Below are 20354 nucleotides of genomic sequence, written 5' to 3'. Positions count from 1 at the left end.
CACCGCCGATTGGCTGAGGCAGGGACCAGATGACGGCCTCAGAACCCTATGGTAGCCATGGCAACCAGCCCCTTTAGACACCGCCACCCCCTGAGCCACTCCTGACTGCTGAGGGAGCAGGCAGTACCGCCGAGGGCCCACACACTGGGTCCCCTCCGAGTGTCGGGTCGGGCATCACAGGACCCTGTTCCTGCACCAGCTGTGGAGTGTGTGTGTTTCATGTACATCCAGTGTGAAGGGCCCAGGTCCCTCTCGGGACATGTCCCAGCCCACTCTGTGTCCTGCCTGACCACCTGCTGGAAGCAGGAACAATGTCTTTGCAGCCTGTACTTCGAGGAGGATTTCAGGTCAGGCTTGCCCCAGGGGCTGAAGCCCAGGCCCTCTCGTGAGAAAATAATAGGTGAGGGCCGTTCGAGAAAGGGCAGGGGGAACTCATCATACTCAGGGACACAGAGCCAAGCTCTCAATCCACCTGAGACCCCCAAGGGGCCTGCCAGCTTTTTCTCTGCCTGCCAATCCCTCCTCCACTCTCACCAACCTAGTGAACACAAAGACAGGCTCAACCTGTCCCCTCTCAAGAGCCTTCAGAGGCCCCAGCCTGGCCAGCCCTGTTGCTTCACAGACCCTGTGTCCCCAACCCGGTGGGACTCCGGAACCTCAGTCACACCAAGCACTCCCCAACCCTGCAGAAACTAACCACACACCCGTGACTTTGTACCTCCTCTTCCCTTGGCCTGAACCCCCTGGGTCTCTCCACGATCAGCCCCTTGGTAAGGGTTTCCTGGATGTCTCAAGACCAGTGCTTCTCATCAAAGGTTCAACAAAGGATCTCCCTGAGGATGGACCACCTCGGAGCCACCCCACCCCTGTCTTGAGACAGTCCACACATCCTCGGTTCAGCACAAACACCATCAAGGCCCCCACGAGACATCTACTTGAGAGCCCTGGGAAGCCACATCCCACTTCCTGGACCAGGTCCAGCCCATGCTTGCTGGAGAAAACAAGTGAGCAACAGTCACGGGCCTGTGAGGACTCATGAGCCCCAGGACTTTGGGAAGAGGCCACGGCGACAGGTGCCCAGGGGCTGCTGAGGAAGCCGCTGCCAAGGTCAGAGGGACCTGGGAAACGGAATCTGGAACACAGGTCCGTAGTGGTTGTACGTCCAAGGGAAATGGGCTCAGGGGGGCCCAGGCGGGGCCCAGAGCTAGACGGCCCCGAAGCTGCTCAGCCAGCCCAGGCACCTGACCCCAGACTTCTCCATACTGGCTTGGCCTCACCCCCACTTGCTCAGTCACAAGTGAGCCCCCAGCTTCAAGGGCCTCCCCCGCCCCAGCTGGACACCACCAGCAGACAGGTCTTGTCCAGGGACAAGGTGTGGGTGGGGACATAGGTCTGGGTCCACCGGAGTTGGCGTTGCTGGAGGGTCCAGCACTGGGAGCCGCATTCTGGGGTTCAGGGAAGGGCTCTGGCGTGCTGTGGCAGAGGGGGCCCGAGGGCGTCGGGCTGATGCTGCTTAGCCAGTCCTGGGACCCAGGCTCCCACTTGGGGGCAGGCGGCTGGTGGGGGCGGAAGGGCATCCAGAGCACGGGCTCCAGAGGGATAAAGACAGCGCACGTGGGTCAAGAGCTCTTCCGGGCTCCTAGCAGGGAGAAGCTGTGCACGTGCCTGTCCTCTCCACACCCCCACCCTGCAGGCCGACGTACACCTGCGTGGGACTCAGGCAAGACCCTCAAGGTGAGGGGCCGGGCACAGAGCCACAGGCTGGGCCACGCCCTTCCTGACCTCAGGTGTTCTTCCTGGGCCTCAGGACCCCATGGTGTTGACGGTCACTTGCCAGGGACCTCTGCTGCACAGGTCCCAAGGGACTACTCCGTCCATAGCTAGTGATGGTCAGCCCTCACAGACTGGCTGGGCAGTCACTGAAACACGAGCAAGGGCGTTGCCCAAGGGAGGGCTGAGGAGGGACGGAGCCCAGCCTATCTGCCCCCCCAGGGCCAGCGCAGCGCAGTCCGGACTTCTGTGGGCTTGATGGTGATCAGTACAACTAGCCACCCCAATCTAGAGGCCCGAGGGGCTGCAGGGCCTCAGTGAGGGGACTGGAGACTCTCGGCAGACTAGTGGAGGCACGGCCTGCGGGCAGCAGGAACAAGGAAGGTGAAACCGGAGGGGACACGTGGCCTGGTGGCCTCCCACCGCCCAGCTGCCGGTCGCTGTGCGGCGTGTGCGGGCTTCCCCGCCTTCTGTAAGGGGAACCACCTGGCAGCTTCTGCCTGTCAGGCACCTGCCCGGGCCCGGGAGTTCTATTTGGGTTGGGGGGGAGGGAAGTCCGTCACTCACAGCTTGGCCTTTCCTGGATAGAGGATCTTTGTGAGGATTTGACCAAACGGAGACTGACTCTGCCAACAAAGGGCCAAGGCCACAACCAGACCGACGCAGGTTACAGGAATGGAAGTGACCCGCTGAGACCGCACCATGCTCCTTCTACTGACCAGCAGCCCTGGGGCCGGTCTGGGCTGGGCTTGCAGTAACCCCCGTGCCCCAGGGAGAGCAGACCTGCAACCCTGAGACCTTCCTTCTGCTGACCCCAAGTGTGGCAACCCCACTTCGGCTGGGCCTGTGCTTTCAACACTCTTGCATGGCCCTCCAGTGGTGACAGGGAGACCAAGGCCAGAGTCCACCCTCCCCCGACACGGCCCACAGGCAGCCTAGTCCCCACCCTGCTCCAGCCACAGGCCCCTTCGGCTACCGGCGGGCACACAGACACGGCAAGTCCCGATAGGAGCTCCCCCACCTGGACCTGTAGCCTGGGCGGGGGCAAGAGCGAGCTGTGGAGCAAGGTGTGACTGAGAACCACGGCCAGAGAACAGGGGGCACAGGCCGTGCTAGAAAGGGATCCGTTTACTTCAGTTCGGGGCTGAGGATGGGAAACATCAGGTGGGATCAAGTGGGCACTCGAGGGCCGGCCAGTCCAGACCTCCAGTGGTAGCCGTGCCAGCAGCTGTGGTCAGGCCAGCCAGGGCTGGGGCCGGGATGGGCTGGGTGCTAGCAGCTTTTGGTAGAATTTTTAAAAATTAAAATCTGGGGGCACCTGGGGGGCTCAGTGGGTTAAAGCCTCTGCCTTCGGCTCGGGTCATGATCTCAGGGTCCTGGGATCAAGTCCCGCATCGGACTCTGCTCAGCCGGGAGCCTGCTTCCCCCTCTCTCTCTGCCTGCCTCTGCCTACTTGTGATCTCTGTCTATCAAATAAATAAATAAAATCTTAAAAAAAAAAATAAACTAAAATCTATTCCCAATGTTGGGGCACCCCATGAAGAAACGATCGTGCGCATCAAGACAAGGGGTCCAAAGGTGCGCTCCAGAGGGGTCGGGACTGATGAGGGCATTTCCCAGCTTCGCCCAGAGATCTCAGGGTCGCTCCCCAGAGGAGGGACCCTGCCCCTCAATGATGCCCCTATGCTGTGGGGTCTCCAGGGCTCCCCTGCCGCTGTGCTCACTGGCCAGCCACAGGCTCCCTCTGGCCTCCACCTCCATGAACACCGCCCAGATGTCTTCACTTCCACAGCACCTGTCAAGGGAGCTGAGTGCCCCTGGGTCAGCCACCAGGACCAGGTCAGGGGGATCACTCCCTGTCCTCCCAGAGCAATCCAAATGGGTCTCAGTGCTCAGTACTCCCAGGAAAGTACTCCCAGGAAGGTCAAGGCACCCCCAGATCTCGGAGCAGGAAGAGCCTCAGGGCACTGGCCCAGCTGCCCACTAGGAATCCCATCCCTGCACCTCCCAAGAGCTGGTGGGGGTGCGCGCCGCCCTGAACGGCACGGAAGCAGAGCTCCTTCCTGGCCACTCCCAGGGTGAGCCCAAGCCACCCGGCCTCTGCTCCAGAGAGCCCTCCAGATGGACGGGGATGTACAACGGGGAGACGATCTGTCGCCAGATGGTTCAGCGACACGGGAGCCTCCTGGAGGAAGGCAAGACACCGACACCAACCCTGGGCCCACTGCTCAGCCACATGCCGGGTCTTGGGCAGGACACAGCGAGCTCAGAGACTACTCGGGAGAGAACTTCCAAGCAAAGCGGCTCACACAAAGCCCAGTTCAGACTTTACTTTTGCTGCCCCCAAAGTGTGGTGACCCCACATCAGCTGGGCCCCCAGTTGAGGGGGGAGGGGGACTACAGAGGCAGCAAGATGGCCCCAGACCTCTGGGGACCCTGGGACGAGACTTCCTGGGGCCTCCACAAAGCCTGCCCAACCCTGGAAGCTGCTGGGTCATCAGAGAAGAACGGGTTCATCCACTACCCACGCGTGGCCCTCAGCACCGCCCCAGGCTCTCCGGTCCACGGTGCCGCGGAGCAGGCGCGGCGGTGAGCATGGCTGTGGGGCATGGGTCCGAGTCGCTCACGTCCTGTCGGCTCTCTTCTGCACGACGGCTGGCTCAGCCAGAGCCTGCTGCCGCAGCCGCTCAATCAGCTCCTCCGCGTAGACCTTGAACAGAGGAGTCGGGGCCTACGGGAGGGACCCAGAGTCAGGACAAGTCGCTCTGGGGAAGATGGGAATCCAGCTGCCGCTGCCCAAACACCAAGAGGAATCTGGCGCAAGAAGACTAGACCCCTCAGGCTTGGCCACAGCCACCAGCCCAGAGGACAGCACCTTGTCCACGAGACAGGGGCCCCTGGGGACACAGGGACCAGGCATCTGTCCCCAGCTTCCCTGCCCCGGGGCCCTGTGGTTGCAGAGGGAAGAGTCAGTGGCCACTGTGCCAAGGTGGGTTCCCTGTTCCAGCGGCGACCACAGGCTCCAGACCCTTTCAGGGTGCAGACAGGAAAAGCCTGCAGCTCCATACCAGGAAGACCCCAGGGCAGGGCGGTGCTTACACAGCCAAAGAAACCAAAGGTGCCGCCAAGAGTCTTTCTGTCCATGAACTTATGAAGCCAGCTGGGGGCGGGGGCAGGGACAGGAGAGAGTCAGGGCCTCAAGGGGAGAGGGCATGCTGCACAGAACCCAGGGCTGTGGCTGCATCTGGCCAGCTGTGCACGGCGGCAGCTCCTCCCCGGCCCAGTGGGGGCCGTGGCCCTAGTCCAGGCTTGCCCTGAGGCAGTGCGCGCCCCCACCCCGCCTGTCTGCTAGTGCCCAGGCCTGCTCACCTTCTCCTCCAGGAGCCTCTGCTTCTCCACGGCCTCATCCAGCGTCAGACCAACCCACTCCGCTTCCGCCTCCGGGATGACAAACTCCTGCAGGGGAGAGGCCGGGCACACGATGAGCAGAAGTACCGGCTGTCAACGGGGCCCACAGGGAGCAAGAAGTTCAAACCGAAGCCCTCACCTTGTACTTGTCGTAGATGGCGGCCCTCTTCTTGGGGTCCTCCGGGTGCAGCTGGGGGTCCTGTCGCGCCAGCCGCAGCAGCATCCCTCGCTTCAGGTCCATCCCGAACTTGGAGCACAGGTCCTCCTTGGGAGTCTGGCAGGAGGCTATGCATGGGGCCAGGTGTTGCCGGTGGGGCCCTGCCCACCCGCCAGCAGACACCACCAGGCTCCTCCTCGGCAGCCGGAGGACCCCAGGCCACCCCCAGAGCAAAGGCAGGCCTGAGAGCAGGGAAGGATGCAGCAGTGCTCACCGGGATCCCATTTACAGTTCACTGGTGACCCTGCACCCCAGACACGAGCGTGCCCCAGTGAGTCTCTGACTGGCCAGGAGACCCGGCTGTGAGCTGGCACAGCCCCTGCTCACCTTGAGGATGTAGAAGTCAAACCCGTAGGCCTCGTCGATGAGGTCCAGGGTCCGCCGGGTCACTGTAACGGTGAACTTCCGGTCCAGGATCTCACTGTACAGCTCACGCTGAAACAGCTGTGGCTTCCACACCTTCTTCACCCGCTTGGAGAGCTAAGGGAGGACCAGAGACCTCGTGAGTGCTGCTGCTTCTCCCTACGGAGCCTCTTCCTGAGACTCAGGACCAAGAGGTAGATGGACCAGACCCCACCTGGGGACCCAGAGATCAGCTTCTCCTCAGCCCTGCCTGGGCTGCTGCTGTGTGTTCCAGACACACCACACGTACAACCATAGCCCCGTGGTTCACGGGTCATCACATTCCAAACCAGGGACCAAGGGGCCAAGGCAAAGGGAGAGGCCACCTGGGGGCCTCAAACACACAAGCCACCGTGCAGAAGGCCCAGGTCCCCGTCCAGGTTTCCCACAAGACACAGCACGGTGCGGCCGGCTGGCCGTGCGTCTCCCAGCCCTCCCGAGTGCCGGCTGGCCTGGCTAACCTCCCCAGTGGCCCTGCGCCGACTGGTTCCCACAGGCACCACCGTCTCAGGACACCCAGCGGGTGGGCGGGCAGTCGCGTCAGCTGGAAGGGCATCCCCACAGGTCAGCCCGCGGCTTCCGCAGAACTGAGCCTGCACCACCGCGCAAGCACACACCCCTACCACACCGCCCCGAGACCCCAGAGCTCAGCGCGGCGCCCAGGGCAGCAAACCCCAGAAAAGTCCTCGGAAGCCTGCCCTGCTCCCCTACCTTGTCGTTGTTGACGTATCTGTAGCCCGAGATCCAGCCCTCCCCGCCCCAGAGCCCCAGCTGGGATTCTGGGGGGTAGTAGATGGGAATGGGTACGTCCTCCACGCGCTCCCGCTGCCCATTCTTGGGGTTGATCTTGAACTTAACCCCGTGCGGCCTGTAGTGCACAGGAGTGGGCGTTCGCACCTCCTCCAAGGAGCGCAGGTAGTGCTGGGGCAGGCGGGAGCAGATACCCTCCCGCAGCCGGAGCCGCTTCCACAGGCCGACCGGGAACTTGTGCAGGGGCATCGCGGCAGCCTGACCGGAGGCGGGAGTGGCGCTGTTAGACCGCAGCCCCGCCCCCTCCGGCCCTGTCCCCTGACCCCCGGCCCCCCCCCCGCGGTCCCCCCGACCCCAGCCCCCTGACTCCCGACCCCGGTCCCCCCACCCCGGTCCCCCCACCCCGGTCCCCCCGACCCCAGCCCCGACTCCCCACCCCGGACCTCCGACTCCCCACCCCGGACCTCCGACTCCGGTCCCCCCGACCCCAGCCCCCTGACTCCCGACCCCGGACCCCCGGACCCGGTCCCCCCGACCCCAGCCCCCTGACTCCCGACCCCGGACCCCCGGACCCGGTCCCCTGACTCCCGACCCCGGACCTCCGACTCCGGTCCCCCCGACCCCAGCCCCCCGAAACCGGCGCGGCCCCACGACTCCAAGTCCCAGCCCAACTACCCGCGTATCCTCTCCCCTCGCCCCCACTCCTAACCCCGGACCCTGGCAGACCCTCCTCACCCCGAGACCCGGCTCTGACCTAGGGCCCAGCCTGCCCCTCCGAGTTCCGCGCCCCACCGGAACCGGAAGTCGTGACACCGCGTCCAGCACCGGTCCGCCGCTAACTAGCCGAAAAGCCCGTCAGTCTAGCCTCGTCCCGCCCCCTTTCCTGCCTTTAGGGACCGTGGAAAACGCCGGGCCCTAACGGCGGCGGCTCAAGGCACCGTCAGCAAATGCGGGACCTTTTCCATGGAGCGGAGCTGGGGGCGGGGAAGGGTGGAGCCTGTCATCCTTGGTCCCACTCCCTCTGCTCCCCTCGGAGAGCAGAAATCCGTGTAAGTGGAAAAACTCTTCTGTCTCGGGGCGCCGGGATGGCCCCGTCGGTTAAGAGTCCGACTCTTGATTTCAGCTCTGAGACCCAGCCTCACTCAGCAGAGATCCTGCTGCAGAGCCCCCCCACCCCGTCCCCCCACACTAATAGACCCCTGTGCCTTGAAATATCACTGTGGAATATCAAACTCAGCAATCACAGCAAAACCAGAGCGACATAAAAATGTCTTATCGTCTTAAAAACTTGGAACCCAAAAAACACCATATATAAGTGTTTGTTCCCCCTTCACAAGTGCGGATGACAAGGGGTGGGGGAGGACGTTCACACCCGGGACAGTAGGTGGGAGGGCTCCCTGTCCCCTCCCCACCGCACCTTCCGCTGCCTCAGCTTCCTGCGGTCACTTCTGGCCACTTGCGGCACTCCTGGTACAGACAGCAGCCCACTACAGTGTGGCCTTAGGGGAGAGGCAGTCAGCCCCCTTCTCCTGCTTCCCCCACAGAGGCTGGGCTAGGTCTTGGGGAACCCCTCTCCAAACACACGGTCATGCCTGTACAAGGCGGCAGTCATCACTTCCTTCCTGAAGCAACCAGAGAGGATGCGTATCCCCCAGACAGGGCCCAGGAACCCATGGGGTGGCTGGACAGATAGAGTCAGGGCGATGTGTGCCCCGGGGTACTGCACACCCAGAGCAGCTCAGCAGCCCTCTCCCCAGGGCCTGCAGCTCCAAAGCCAAGTGCCAAACAGAAGGGAGCAGCAGGACTGGACAGCCAGAACCCAGCCACTCGTGGCGTCCCCAGTGCCCAGCAGCTCCCTGGTGAGCGCCGTCAGCTCTCCCCACAGTCCTGCACTGCACGGAGCACCCCCACGGCCAAGGAAGGCTGGCATCAGGGCACACCTCACCACGGAGCCAGGGATGCAAAGGGCACAATCCCTCTTGGTGGGGCGGAGGCCTGCAGGAGGCGGGCTCAGGCCTCCTCAGTCCCCCTGGGTCTCACCTCGCCACCTCACAGGGGAACAGGGCTGATGGGGGCCTCGCTCTCCCCATCTCCAACCGTGTTTCAGCCAGAACACAGGCCCTGCCCCTGCATGGTACCTGCGGTCTCTAAGCAGCCAGGCCCGGGCCCCAGGCGCCCCTGCAGACGCTGGCTGGGACCTGCTGAGAGACCGGCAGGCACCAGGGAATTGAGGGGCGGGTGCAGTCCTCTCCTCGGGAGGAAGCCAAAGAGTGCACGGGCAATTTTATTCAGCCAGAAATGACCTGGACAGGGTCCTTCTCCTTTGGTCCTGCCCCTGGCCAGAGAGCCCATCCTCACGGTGGCCAGTGTCCCTGAGCTGGCCACGTCACGTCACTGTGTACAGGTCCTCTCGGTGGTTCTTGCAGATCTGGTAGTGGCAAGTGAGCTTCTGCGCGCAGGCCCAGGGCTTGGTGTGCTCCTCCCGCGGCGGGAGCAGGCAGGCCGCACTCCCGGCCAGCAGCATGTGCCAGAGGCTGTGGGTGTAGTAATAGTTGTCACTGGTCATCATGGAGGTATAGATGGCCATGCCCAGAGCAGCCATGGAGACGCCGGGCAGGAGGTAGAAGGCCCAGCGCTGCCAGGACGTGGGGTAGCAGCGGCGCCGGCGTCCGCAGCGGCGCACCTGGAGAGAACCCGCCGGTGAGAGAAGGCAAAGGACGTGGCTGGAGCCGCAGCTCCCAGGACCCCTCCCCCCCGGGTCTGGCCGTCGTGTCGTTGGTGTGGCTGCTTGGAGAGGCCTCAAGGGCACAGAGACCTGGCATGGGCCAGGCCCGGGCCTCGGGCACGAAGCCGTGCTGGGCCCTCATGGGTGCCCCCAGCAAGTTCTCAGTGGACGTGCGGGACTCGGGCCCAGGGGCAGGAACATGGCCAGAATGGAGGGCCAGGCTCTGTTCCCCCGGAGCAGGGGACTGTGGGGGGCCCAGACTGTCTTCTCCCAATCACCAGGGGCGGGGGCCTGGGCAGGAGCGCTGGCCTGTCCCAGCTCCTTACCCACATGGTGACCATGACAACAAAGGCAAAGAGGCAAGGCCCCATCATGTTCCAGGCACCCCGGCGGTCCAGCTGCAAGGACATGGCGAAGATCAGTGTGCCCAGGAGAAACAGGACCTGGTCAAGACACGGGGTGACCACAGGGTCACGGAACCCTCGGCCAGTCGTTCAGGACCACACAAGGTCCGGGAGGAACAGGTGACCCGGGCCTGGTCATTGTCCCACGGCCCCCACTGTCCCCTGGCCTCAGAGCTGCCGGCAGATTTTGTCCTGCTCTGCACTGGTCCACGGATCCACTGATCCTCCCACCAGCGAACGTCTGAGACACACACACGGCCCGGCAAGGTGACAGGCCACGTGTCTCTGTCAGCTGGAGCCAGCTGAGGCAGAAAAGTCCCTAGAGTGTCCTTAGCACCTGGGGCTGTGGGAGCAGAGCCGGGGGCTCGTCAGGGAGGCCTGGCCTCAGGCAGGCGCTCTAGGCCTCCTCTCTGAAGGGGGGCTGTGGGAGAGAGGGGCTGGAGACCTCACTTAACCCTGTCCACTGCCTTTCTTTCCTGGCAGCCCCAGGCAGCCAGCCCCTCCCAGCTGGAGGCAGCTTCTTCCAGCAGGTGAACGGGGGTTCCCAGGCACGGCAGGTTTCTAAGCACCAAGCCCTCTTTCTGGTGTAGTCCTCAACATGCGGCGGGCCAAGAGCCCAGGCACAGGCGTCGGGAGTCACTCACGTGTTTCTGGGCTGCCTTCAGCCGCGCCATGCAGAGGACGGTGACCCAGATGGACACCCCGGAGCCCAGGAAGTCACAGTACTGCAGGGTGTCATAGCCCAGGATGCAGAGCACTGCCTCGCCCGGCTGGTCGCAGGCATGGTAGAACTGCGGGGCAGGGGTGGTGAGCCACGGCCGGCCCCTCTCCCGGCTCCCCTCCGTCCCCGCACCCCCTGCAGCAAGCCTACCGTGGAGAAGAACATGGTGTAGGCATAGACGGAGGCCTCCACCAGGAGCGAGCGGTGCACCGAGACGGCGATGGGAGCCAGGAACATGAGGTTGCTGAGTGTGAGAAGGAGGGCGGCCACGCGCTGCTGGGCTACCGTCTGGGCCGTGCTGTTGTCCGTGCAGCTCCACCCACGCCAGCCTGGGAGCCAATGTGACGCCAAGGGGGCTGAGGCCAGGAGGCGTCCTTCTCTCCCCTTCCCCTCCCCGAGAGACCCGCAGAGAAGCCCCTTCCTCACCCAGAAGCAGGCTGGCATGGGGCAGGGCAGGTGTAGGGCAGCTGTGGGCAGGGGAGGCCCAGGCCATCCGTGCCTGGGACGCAGTGGGGTCGGGGGACTGAGGAAGCATGGGGGAAGGCACAGGGAGGAGGCATCTGTCCGGGCCCTGGCAGAGCGGAGGTGGGCTCCCCAACCTTGCCCCGCAAGGCCCAAGGCAACACTGTCCAGAGGCAGGGTGCCGGTAGGTCGGTTGACGGAGCGTGCAAGGCTTGATCCCGGGTCCTGAGTTCAAGCCCCACCCGGGGTGGAGAGATGACTTAAATAAATAAACGAACACAAGAGCCAGTGTCCGGAGGCCCGGGGCCAGCCCTCACCGGCCTTGCAGCTGCAGCCCGCATACAGGTAGCTGTGTCTGCGCAGCAGGACGCACTGGCCGTAGGCTCCGCAGTCGTTCAGGCAGGGCACCAAGGTCAAGGTGGTCTCCACGAGGACCGAGGCCTGCTCACACTCCCTGTGAGGAAGGGGCCACAGGAAGCCTAGCTGCTGACACCCGCTGGCCCGTCCCTCGTCCAGACTCTCAGCGGGCTCTGGGACACAGGAACCCACACCTGAGGCCTCCAGGCTCCCAGTCCTGGAGGACGGTGGCAAGCTCTGCCGAGTGCGAGATGCCCTCCCCCCTCCCCCTGCCCTGAGGCCCAGTCTCCCGGGGCTACGTCCTGGACTGGCCCCCTCCTTGCGTCCTGACTCCTGGGGCTGTAGCCCAACGGGTGAGCACGTGGAGAAGAAGCCCTCACAACTCCCAGAAGGCAAGGGGCCCCGCGGGGCTTTGGTCGCTCCCCAACCTGGACCTGGGCAGCCCCATGCACAGTCCTGCTGGGAGCAGTCCACCGCCTGCCCCCAGCCGGCAGTCCCCAGGTCCACTCACTCTGGACTCTCGGGGCACACGAGCTGCAGGGAGAGGTACCAGTTGTCCGTCTCTGGGTAAGGGATGATGAGGTCGGCCTTGCGCGATGCAGCACTCAGGGTCAGTGGGGAGCCCTGGAAGAAGGCTGCAGCGGAGGGGGCTGATGAGCGGCGGCCAGAGGGGCTGGCCGGGGACCCCGGGCTGCACGCACACTGCCGGCGCGTACCTGTGGTGCAGTTGAGCGACGTGCTGAAGCCGAGGAACGGGGAGCCGGCGTTCACGCAGACGGCGACCAAGGTGCTGTTGGTAATTCCAGTCTGGAAGGAGAAGCCACGCGCTGGGCCCCAGCCCCAGGGCAGGGGGCTCCCACTCTGGCTGGTGCCGGGCTCCATCCTCCAGGGCTCCGGCGGCCTAGGGCCCTTCTAGACCCCTTCCTTCCAGGATGGGGGACGCCCAGCCTGGTCCCACCAGAGCCTCACTTCCTGAGGCACAGCCCACAGAACAGGCCTCCCTCTCCTCAGACAGAGTCCCTAATCTGCCCCAGGGCCTGCAGGGGTCAGCTTGTCGCCCCAAAGGCCGACCTCGTCTCTGTGCCAGAGTCAGTGCAGGAAGACCCGGTAGCACCCCTGAGGCTGGGCGGGTCTGAGCCCTGGCTGAGCCAGGAAGCAAGGCCCTCCCCGGTCAGGGTACCTTGTTGGCCCGCAGGGAGACGGTGAGGGAGCCCCCGCTGTCCATGCCGGTGTCCAGGTACAGCCGCATCACCGAGGGCGTGGCGGGCCGCACCCGCACCCACACCCTGTCCACCGGCCAGAAGCGCACAGACACCACGTCCAGGTCTTCCCGGATGACTGGGTAGCTCGCCAGGCAGCAGGGGCCCCCACGTGCCCTGCTGCTCCTGCCCGGGCCATGGTCGCCACGGTCACCGAGGTCGCCACGGTCGCCGGGGCGCGGGGGCAGCAGGCCCATGGAGGCGTTGCAGCTCTCGTTCAGGCTGCTCTGTGGAAGGTGCTGGAAGTTCAGGTTCCATGGCCTGCAGGCTGTCAGGGGGACAGGGGCTCAGCCGCAGGAAGACCTGGGGGTCCGCGGCAGGAGGCGGAGCCACCCGCAACCGTCCTCCCCATTAGCCCACCTGTGAGGGCAGCGACCGCCTGGAAAGCCACCAGCACGCGAGGCCCCGCCAGGCTCTTGGCGGTCACCTGCAGCCACCGGTCCCAGGGTGGTGAGGGCAGCAGCAGGCGGCAGGCCCCCGTGGAGCCAACACATGTGAGCACCTTCTGGAAGTTTCTCGGCAGAGTGGCAGCGCCCACGGTGAGGCGCACAGGGCAGCCCAGGCTCCCGTTGGTGGCGCAGCCCTGCAGCTCCAGCCGCAGCTCCTGGGTGTACTCGGGGATGAAGATCCTGGGGCCACGGGGACACGGTCTCGCTCAGTCGGTGCCTTCCACCAGCCCCCCCACTGCACCAAGCCTGGGGGCTCGGCCTCCCCAGGGCCCCACTCACTTGAGGTAGCTGGGATGGGAGAGGAGGGTCTGCGGAAGGGGGACGTCGGGCTCCAGGATGGAGACCTCCACGGTCCGCACGACCAGCAGGTCAGGCTGGAAGACGTAGGTGCAGGTGGGAACGAAACCCTGCGGAGAGCGCGGTGTGGGGGAAAGAACGTGCACACGTGGGGACACGTCGGGGCAGACACGGGAGCCGCCAGCGGAGCTGCAGCAGGGAGCCCGGACGCAGTGGAGTGGGGAAGCCGGGCTGGAGCCGAGAGCCGAGAGCCGAGCCGGGCACTGAACGGGCTGGGGCGGGGGCAGGGGCCTGGACGGGCGCGTGCCAGGCGGAGCCCAGAGAGAGTCAGCCAGCGCAGGGAGGGAGCCTGCCCCCACCTCTCCGGGGGGCCCCCCCTTACCTTCACCTCGATCTTCTGCGAGGCGGGGGGCAGGTGGGCCGCCACAAACCAGTCCCCGGGGGCCGGGTGGGAGATGTTGAGGGAAGCGTTGCTGTCCAGCATCTTGATGGCGAAGGGGGACTGCACGGCACTGTTGGTGGGGAAGCGGGTGCCCAGAGGGTTGATGACAGGAGGGGCGCCGTAACGGAAGTACCTGTGGGCCGGAGGGCAGCGCGGCGTCAGGGCCCGGTCGGGGCGCGCCCGGGAGGGGGACAGGCGGGCGGGCACCTACACGGTGATCTCCATGCGGGCGCAGGTGGGGCCGCCGCCCCGGGACGCTTGCAGCAGCCAGCGCAGCAGCACGGTGTCGGGGGGCACGCGGAAGTGGAACAGTCTGGCACTGCCGTACCAGCTGTAGAAAGACAGCTTCTGCGGGGACTGGGAGAAATGCTCCGACACCAGCCTGACGTCTGCGGGGAGGAGGTGCTGTCAGCCGGGCGCCCGGCTCCTCATGGGGCCCCAGAGACCGAGGAGCCTGGCACACCCTGACCCCCGGCCCCGGCGCTGCCCCACCAGCCAGGGCAGCTGTCCTCCCCTCCTGCAGCCCCGGTGACCCCAGGGCCGAGAGACGGAGGCTGCCCTGCCCCCACCTTTGTCCTGGGCACCAGACCCCAGCGTACTTTCTCCTCTCCCGCTCGTGCACTGGGCCACGCTAAGGTGAGGGGACTCAGGCCCAGAGGCTGACCCCCTGCTCAGGCCCACAATGACCTGGGACACAGCCAGAGGAGAGCCTGAGTTCCGCCTCACCCCGCGAGGAGGCGAGCAGAGAGCCCGAGGGGAGGAGAGCCCAGGCAGGAAACCTGGCCAGGTGCGAAGATGAAGGGACCGCTGGCTCCTGTGCTCCCGTGGGCATGTGCCCGTGCAGGGTGGTCCGGAGACAAGGCAGGGGCCCCTGGCAGCAAACTGCCCCCGGCCCCAGCCTCCGAGCCCCTCTCAGGTCCCCACCTCTGTGGCTCCCCGGCTCCCCGCCCCTCCGCACTCTGTAACTTGGCCTGTGTCATGCCACCTTTCCAGGGCTCTGAGTCTTCCGGGGCTCAGCAGAGACCGGAGGACCCACCCTGATGAGGCCCCTGCTGGGGGTGCCCACTGACGGAGCGCGCCCTGCCCCAGAGCAGGTGTCTGCCCCCACGTGTAGTGCCCGCCCACAACCCTCCCTCTTGGGGATCCTACAGAACAGATCACCCCGAGTGTTCTCTGTGCTCCTGGGGACAGCTAACTGGGCGTGGGTTCTAGTCACAAGGTGCCTGGGCTGGATGGCAGGGAGTCCAGCCCCAGCTCAGGCTCAGGCCTCATGCCTCCTGTGACCTTGGGTGTCCCTTCCTCTCCCTGAGTCCCAGCTTCCTTGTGCCTTGGCTAAGGGAGACAGCACCTCCCTTCAGGTGCCCTGCCCTCCAGTTAATGGATACGAAAGTGCTTCTGGAAGAAACGCACTTTGGACACAGTAGGGTGTGACCTCCCTCTCTTCCAGGCTGAAGGCCTCTCCCTGCCCCACTGGGCGACTGGTTGGCTGACACCATCTCCATTTCCCCTTCCCCACCACAACAGTGGGGGGGGGGGGGGGCTCCAGGTAAGCCAGGAGAGCAGGGGAGGGAGCCAGGAGAGCCACTCCCCTTCTGCCAGCCTCCTGACCCTCCCACGGAGGCATGGGAGAGAAGATAGTGACCCACTTGCAAAGCCAGACTGAGCTCCAAAGGAGCCCCGCACAGCAGGGAGCTCAGGGGTAGGCCCTATACAGGGACAAATCTAAGACTTTCCCTGTGGCCGCTGGCCACCAAGTCCCACCCACCAGGCTGTGGACTGAACACTAGGAAGCCAGGAGCTGCTGACCTAACACAAACCTCCTCCCGGGGCTTCTTCGGCCCCTAGGATAACATGATGAGAAGGGCAGAGCAACGTGCTGGGGAGCCGAGGTAGGACAGTCCCCCACCCCCACCTCAGGACCAAGGCACTTAGAGAAACAGTCTGGCAGCTGGGCACCCAGCACCCTGGCCTGAAAGGGGCAAGGACTTCCGGCTGCTGCCAGCGCTGGAATGTCAGCCTGAGGGCACCTGGAATACAGCTGGTAGGTGTGACGTTTCAGCAGGTGCACAGGAGATAGGAGACCTGCTCAAAATCCCCTGAAGAGCCAGCGAACCCCCTTCCCAGGGCCACAGCTTGACCTCCAGGCCCAGACCCCCACCGGGTTATCTTGCTGAATGCCAGGCCATTACCACATGACCTCTTTCAGGCAGCCTCGGCCTCATGGACCCCAGCCCTGCACCACAGGCCCCTCCAAAGACACAGGGTCAGGTGGAAAAGAGAGGACGTCCCGGAGCATGTCCTGGGAACCCCAGAGAGGGCACGCCACCACACACAGGTACCCTGTACAGAGACCCTGCCCGTGCACAGACTCCAGAAGCCAGGGTCACACAGGGCCTGACCTCTCAGCAGGCCTAAGAGGTGAAGGGCTGCCCCAAGTTTTCCATCTCCATAAACCTCCCACCAGCGAGCCCTCACCCAGCCCTGACCCCAGGATGGAGAAACAGGTGGACATAATGGGGGCACTATCCCACAGAGCAATTCAACCAGGAGCTGATCTCTGGGGAAACTACCTTTCATTTCAGGCGGTGGGGAGCTCAGACACCAGACGCACAGCCCTCAAAGAAACAGGAGCTTGGAGGGTTTCAGGGAAGGGGGGAGGAGCAGGGAGCCAGGAAGTGGAGGGAGAGAGCCCCTGCTGAGTGGGATAAGCCGCCTGCTGTCCAGGAGGAGGTGTGGGCTGGGGCCTGCTGTCGGGGAGGGGGAGGTGTGGTTCTCCTAGCCAGGGCCATGGGGCCCTCAGGGAGACCCAGGCCACAGCCAGGGGAGACTACTCAGCACCCACAGGCAGGACTGGGGGGGGTGCAGGAGCCACCTCCTGGGGGTTCAGTCCAGGATGGGGACTCTCAGACAACCCTGGCCCGCCAGGCTCCTGAGGTCCACCTGGGAGTCCCGCCTGCGAGAAGCCCGGCCAGCTGCTGAAAGTCCCCGCACTTGGGTCGGCTAAGACTCTGCGAGGGATGAAGACGAGCCACCGCCTGGGCCCCACGCCTGGCCCGAAGCAACTCGCTCCTGACTCCCAGGTCTCCGAAGCCAGACGGGCGCCCTGGAACGGGACGGCACAGCCCTTCTCTCCCGCCGCCGAGCGCCCGCCGCGCCCCTGCTCCTCACCTCCCCGTCCCTTCGCCGCCGGTGCGCCCCACCTGAACGCGCCGGGAGGACCCGCGAGCGGAGGCGCAGCCCGAGGGCGGGTCTGGACGAACTCGGGGCAGTGGAGGGGGCGCCGGCGTCCTTCCTCCCGCACCACTTTCAGTCGCGGCTCCCGCCAGGGGCCGCCCGAGCCCCCCGAAGCCCCCGCCCGCGGCAGGTGAGCGCACAGGCGCCCCGGGTGGGTCACAATCCGGACCCGCCGCCCGCCGCCCCCTGCCCCGCCGCCCGCCGCCCCATGGCCCCCGCGGGTCGGCGCCCGCTCACCGCTCTTCCTGCTGTCGCCGGCGGCGGGCGGGGACCGGGCGAGCAGCAGCAGCAGCAGCGGCCCCGCCGCCACCAGCGCGCCCCCGGTCCCGGCCGCGGTCCCAGCCCGGCCCATGGCTCCGCGCTCCGCCCGGCGCTACCCGGACCGCGTCCCCGGCCGCCCGCCCCCGCCGCCGCCCGGGCCGCCCCCGCCGTCCCTGCGGCCCCAGCCGCCGCCTCTGCCCCGCGCTCCCATGGTCCGGGCCGGTCCCGGCCGCCGGCGCCCCGGGCACTTCCGCCCGCCAGGCCCCGCCCCGCCGGAGCCCGAGCGCGCCTGGGGACGGGGGGGGGGGGACGGGGCCGCCCGCGGGGCCGAAGCCGACTTGGGGGCACGGGGGGGCGCGAGGAAGATGGGTCCCAGGGCGGTCGTGGCGGAGACGGGGCCTCGCGGCGCGGGCGGGGCGGCGGGCGGGGCGGCGGGCGGGACGGAGGGGGCACCGGGGGCACCGGGGGCGGCGGGCGGGGACCGCGGGGCGCGCGGGGCGTGGAACCGGGAGGGCACCGGGGGCGGCGGGCTGCGGGCTGGCGGGACGGAGGGGGCACCGGGGGCGGCGGGCTGGCGGGAATCCAGGATCCAGAAGGGAGAGGGCCGGGCGAGAACCGGACCCACTGCAAATCTGAGGCGGCGAGCGATGCCCGGATCGCCCCAAGAGGCCTGCAGTTGCTGGGGTGCACGAGTGTGCGCCGGGCACGCGTGATGAGGGCCTCCAAGCCGGGGCTGAGGACGCAGGACGCAGGGGAGACTCGCGCCCACCAGCCGTCGAGTCCTGGGCGCGCCTCCGCCTGGCCAGCTGGGCCTTGACCGCGGGCCTCCAGCCCCTCCCCACGAAACTGCTACGAGTGTGGGCAAAGAACACACTTTCATGGAAAAATGAAAAGGCTCCAAGTCCGTACTCTATAAGGTGGCAATTTGCATGAGTGAGTGGGACTCACCCCTCACGCTTCCCATCGGGTGAGATTCCAAACGGGATAGGGATTTCCGCCTTAAAAAAAGACGAAAACCTGGGGGAAATTTTTCAGATTCTTGGGGGAAGCAAAGGTGTTTCTCAATATGACCCCAAGCCCAGCGACTAGAAGAGAGACGGAAATTCAGCCAGGTGAAATAGAAGCTTCCTCCAGAGCCAGACCACCACCTGCAAGGTGGAGAAACAATCCAGGGAGGAGGCGGACATGCTCGCATCGCCTACCACAAAGGGCCAGTCCTAATAAGATTAATGATCGTTTATTTTCAGTCTTTTCAAGATTTTATTTATTTGTTTAAAGATTTTTAAATATTTTATTTGTTTCTTTAATTACCAAGACTGATAGCAGTTTAGGACTGATAACAGGACACCTGGGTGGCTCAGTGAGTTAAGCATCTGCCTTGGGCTCAGGTAGCGATTGCAGGACCCTGGGATCAAATCCCACATGCAGCTCCCTGCTGAGCACTTCTCCGCCTGCCACTCCCCCTGCTTGTGCTGGCATGCACTCTTTCTCTCACACTCTCTCTGACAAATAAGTAAAATCTTTTTTTTTTAATATTTTTTATTTATTTGACAGAGAGAAATCACAACTAGGCAGAGAGGCAGGCAGAGAGAGAGGAGGAAGCAGGCTCCCTGCAGAGCAGAGAGCCTGATGTAGGGCTCGATCCCAGGACTCTGGGATCATGACCTGAGCCGAAGGCAGAGGCTTTAACCCACTGAGCCACCCAGGCGCCCCGACAAATAAGTAAAATCTTAAAAAAAAATAATAAGTTTAGTAATGAAGTGCCCCTACAAATCAATAACAAAATACCCACTCTTTAGTAACTCCAAGGAGACTCCCATAAAGGATATGCAAATGCACAGAACAGTCTCCGACCGCCCCAGACTGAAAAGCGCCTGGGCGTCTTTTTTCCCGTATACCTAACAGATCTGCAAAGGTCAACAAGTTTGATCACGCTGGAAAGGTTAGACTGTGGGCCCACAGACATTCTGTATTTGCTGAATGTTAGAGCATCTGGAAGCCTCTGGACTCAGCTCCCAGAGCAACAAGGGCTTTGCTTTGTCCCCCTCTGTGCATTCGCCCTGTAGAGATGCTCACAGAAGTGAGATTGCGGGACGGTACAGCATGCGTCCAGATGTTGGTCGTTGGGCAATGGCGCATTCGAATCACGGACATTCATACCGTGATTCAAACACCGATACAGTGCGGCGGTAAACCGGGAAGCCCTGCGGCCAGTTGAGAACGGTCTGCCAGGTGGAGCCTTGGCTGAAAAAAGGAAAGGGCTGAACAAGGGGTATAGAAAGGTATCATTTTCAGAGGAAAAAAAAATTTTTAAAGAAGGGGAGGGGTAGAGGGAGGGGGAATGAGTCTTGTAAGCAGCCCAGGGGCTCGAGCTCATGACACAGACCATGACCTGAGCCCAGATCAAGAGTTGGGCGCTTAACCGACTGAGCCACTGAAAATTGCACTTGTCTGCAGCAGAGGCATAGGGTGACTGGAAGCATCCAGCAGCTGGTTATGCTGATTGACTCTGGGGGAGGGACCCCTTGGTTTAGGATTGGAAGGAAGGATTTTACCTGTGGGTGTCTTTTGAATGTTGTGCAGGGGATTGGGGATTGGGGTTGTCTGTTGAGAGTTTACAGAAAGGAAGGGGGAGACACTTGACCCAGCCAGACCAAGACCACTAAAAGCTGCAGAAGGGTGGAGAGTGGAGGCAGGAGGAAGGCCAAGACAGAAGCCACTGAAGAGCTCCTCTATTCCGTGGGGACCCAGACTGGGGGTCCTCACCCCTGACCCCCTGACCGCAGGGCACTTCCCAGGCTGCTGGCCATTCTCAGTTTAAAGGGACAGAGGTCAGGGGCGCCTGGGTGGCTCAGTGGGTTAAAGCCTCTGCCTTTGGCTCGGGTCATGATCCCAGGGTCCTGGGATCGAGCCCTGCATCGGGCTCTCTGCTCAGCGGGGAGCTGCTTCCCCCTCTCTCTCTCTGCCTGCCTCTCTGCCTACTTGTGATTTCTGTCTGTCAAATAAATAAATAAAATCTTAAATAAAAAAATAAAAGGACAGAGGTCAGTTGTGGGGTTTTGCTGAGCTTGGATGTTAGTGCCCTATGCTGAGTCTGAACCGTGCTGGGGCAGCAGCTGTGGTCAGCATTGGGCGCTGGAAAGCTCTTCCTACCCTGGACTGGGCTCGGGTCCCCCACAAGCCCGCCTCACTCTGG

General features: G+C 64.2%; 2 protein-coding genes across 7 annotated transcripts; both read right to left on the bottom strand.

Annotated features, from left to right (window-relative positions):
* Positions 1-4075: 4075 nt before the first annotated feature.
* On the bottom strand, positions 4076-7391 carry MRPL28 (mitochondrial ribosomal protein L28). 2 transcript variants are annotated; one of them, XM_045993384.1, is made up of 6 exons: positions 7302-7391; positions 6509-6805; positions 5723-5875; positions 5318-5452; positions 5140-5226; positions 4076-4501 (listed from the first exon to the last, which is right to left on the bottom strand). In XM_045993384.1, exons 2-6 carry the CDS (start codon positions 6794-6796, stop codon positions 4394-4396), a joined length of 771 nt encoding a protein of 256 aa, XP_045849340.1. In that variant the 5' UTR covers positions 6797-6805; positions 7302-7391; the 3' UTR covers positions 4076-4393. The 2 variants fall into 2 exon arrangements, with proteins under 2 accessions (XP_045849340.1, XP_045849339.1); XM_045993383.1 differs by having other exon boundaries at positions 7283-7363.
* A 406-nt stretch (positions 7392-7797) lies between these two features.
* On the bottom strand, positions 7798-17366 carry PGAP6 (post-glycosylphosphatidylinositol attachment to proteins 6). Of its 5 annotated transcripts, none has more exons than XM_045993378.1 (13): positions 17135-17366; positions 13875-14052; positions 13604-13796; positions 13204-13331; positions 12836-13104; positions 12397-12743; positions 11933-12023; positions 11728-11851; positions 11138-11313; positions 10548-10726; positions 10321-10467; positions 9599-9715; positions 7798-9230 (listed from the first exon to the last, which is right to left on the bottom strand). In XM_045993378.1, exons 1-13 carry the CDS (start codon positions 17247-17249, stop codon positions 8934-8936), a joined length of 2361 nt encoding a protein of 786 aa, XP_045849334.1. In that variant the 5' UTR covers positions 17250-17366; the 3' UTR covers positions 7798-8933. The 5 variants fall into 5 exon arrangements, with proteins under 5 accessions (XP_045849334.1, XP_045849336.1, XP_045849335.1 ...); XM_045993380.1 differs by having other exon boundaries at positions 9599-9670; XM_045993379.1 differs by having other exon boundaries at positions 11177-11313.
* Positions 17367-20354: the final 2988 nt, after the last annotated feature.

Source organism: Meles meles, chromosome 21 (assembly GCF_922984935.1).
Source record: "Meles meles chromosome 21, mMelMel3.1 paternal haplotype, whole genome shotgun sequence".
Classification (NCBI taxonomy): Eukaryota; Metazoa; Chordata; class Mammalia; order Carnivora; family Mustelidae; genus Meles; species Meles meles.
Note: the sequence above shows the minus strand (reverse complement) of the source record. Positions and strands in the feature narration are given on the sequence as shown.

Bases quoted from the DNA above. Each gene is read 5' to 3' on its own strand.
- PGAP6 (XM_045993378.1), bottom strand. From the start codon at position 17,249: ATGGGCCGGGCTGGGACCGCGGCCGGGACCGGGGGCGCGCTGGTGGCG. The intron at 13,332-13,603 runs GTAAGGGGGGGC...CGCTCTCCGCAG, and splicing joins CGCAGAAGATCGAGGTGAAG to GGTTTCGTTCCCACCTGCAC. The intron at 10,727-11,137 runs GTTCGTTTATTT...ATTGGCTCCCAG, and splicing joins CTCCGGACACTGGCTCTTGT to GCTGGCGTGGGTGGAGCTGC.
- MRPL28 (XM_045993384.1), bottom strand. From the start codon at position 6,796: ATGCCCCTGCACAAGTTCCCGGTCGGCCTGTGGAAGCGGCTCCGGCTG. The intron at 5,876-6,508 runs GTAGGGGAGCAG...GTCCTCCCTTAG, and splicing joins GATACGTCAACAACGACAAG to CTCTCCAAGCGGGTGAAGAA. The intron at 5,227-5,317 runs GTGAGGGCTTCG...TCTCCCCTGCAG, and splicing joins CCATCTACGACAAGTACAAG to GAGTTTGTCATCCCGGAGGC.